This window comes from Vigna umbellata, chromosome 5 (genome assembly GCF_029865625.1).
Source record: "Vigna umbellata cultivar VRB3 chromosome 5, Vumbellata_1.0, whole genome shotgun sequence".
Taxonomy (NCBI): domain Eukaryota; kingdom Viridiplantae; phylum Streptophyta; class Magnoliopsida; order Fabales; family Fabaceae; genus Vigna; species Vigna umbellata.
The window spans coordinates 18,388,020-18,389,469 of NC_142169.1; the positions used below are offsets into that span (position 1 = coordinate 18,388,020).

At 34.6% G+C, this 1,450-nt stretch overlaps 1 protein-coding gene across 1 annotated transcript; it reads left to right on the forward strand.

The window, feature by feature from the left end:
• The first annotated feature begins 699 nt into the window (after positions 1-699).
• Positions 700-1,227, forward strand: LOC124830069 (uncharacterized). The gene has a single exon (XM_047303688.2). The coding sequence runs from the start codon at positions 786-788 to the stop codon at positions 960-962; it is 177 nt and encodes a 58-aa protein (XP_047159644.1). The 5' UTR covers positions 700-785; the 3' UTR covers positions 963-1,227.
• Positions 1,228-1,450: the final 223 nt, after the last annotated feature.

A 1,450-nucleotide genomic window follows, 5' to 3' on the forward strand; every position in this document is an offset into this window, starting at 1 on the left:
GAAAAACAATACCTTTCTTTTCAATATTCTAAAACAATAGTATTATAAAATAAAATTATATTGCCACGATTTTCATTTATTTCCACGTGTTTTCATAGAGATGCCATTACATTTTTTGCAAAATTAGAATTATTTCTAACATAAATGCAAAAGAATAATAAACCAATCAAATTAGTTATAGCAATTAAAACATAGCTATTTATTATGCTCAACATGTAGATTGAACCAAAAAAATACATTATCGAAACAACTATTATAAGTCTATTAACGAGTTGACATTTGACCAAAAGAAATGACATAATTTTTTTCTTAAATTCTCTTAATACAATGAACACCAACTTCAATATCCCATGGTTTACTAATTAATTCAAGTTTTGATACCGTATATTTACATTATTACCCCCAAACTTCTACGGGAAATGGTGGCCAACCACAACTACAAAGGCAATTTAAAAAAAGTAGCATAATTTTTTAATATGTAAAAAGAAAAAGGAAATTTTATTTTATTATTATTTTATAAAGAAAGCGAGGCCCACAAACCGTTGGCGACAGCTGTATCGCAGCATGAAATCGAATGGAGACACTCTGTCCAACAAACCGGGCAGGTGCGGCTGCCCGCAACCTCGAACCTGTCGCCAGCGAGAAAGTGTGGACAGCTGCCCGTCTTTTTTCGCTGCCCGCATCTATATAAGACCACCCAATCCCCCATGATGTTTTCCAACTGCCACTCCATAACCTTCTTTCCACTTGCACCAAACAAAAAAAAAAGGTAACACCTTTGAGCAATGGAGGCACTGAAGATGAAGGTTTTGTTGAGTTTGGTTATTGCCATGTTGGTTATGGCAGCAACTGGGGTTTCAGCTGCTGATGCACCTGCCCCAGGTCCTTCGTCTGATGCTACAGCAACTCTCTCCACTGTCTTTTCTTCTCTCTGTGTTCTTGCATTTTCTCTTCTCTTCTGATTCTCCAACAATTCTTTCATGTCTGGAGTTGAGGTGGTCGTGTTTGGTGTTTTCTTCTCTTTTTTTTCCAATCTGCTTCGCTACTGTTTGGTCACTGTACTCTTCTGTGACTATGGCTTTTTGTTTTCTTGGGATATACATGGGTGACTTGGAGTGAGGGAGAAGAGAATATCACATATCTACACTCTTTTCATATTTACTATTATTTTCATCATCATTCTTATTCTCATGTGACAATGTAATCTTATTGTGATTTGTATGTTCCCCTCCTTTGACTTCCAACTGCTTTTTTCTCTGCTAATCATTATTCTTTTCAATTTGTCTTCATCGTTGAACCGATATTAATTATTACGTGACACGTTATTAATTCGGTAAGTTAAACTTAAACAATCGTGGTTATCTTTTTTAATAAGTTGGTTAATGTTATTATTTATTTTTGCTAAAAGTAATGAAAGAGAATGCGAAACTAAATTTCTTTCTGAAATAAT

Bases quoted from the DNA above. Each gene is read 5' to 3' on its own strand.
- LOC124830069 (XM_047303688.2), top strand. From the start codon at position 786: ATGGAGGCACTGAAGATGAAGGTTTTGTTGAGTTTGGTTATTGCCATG.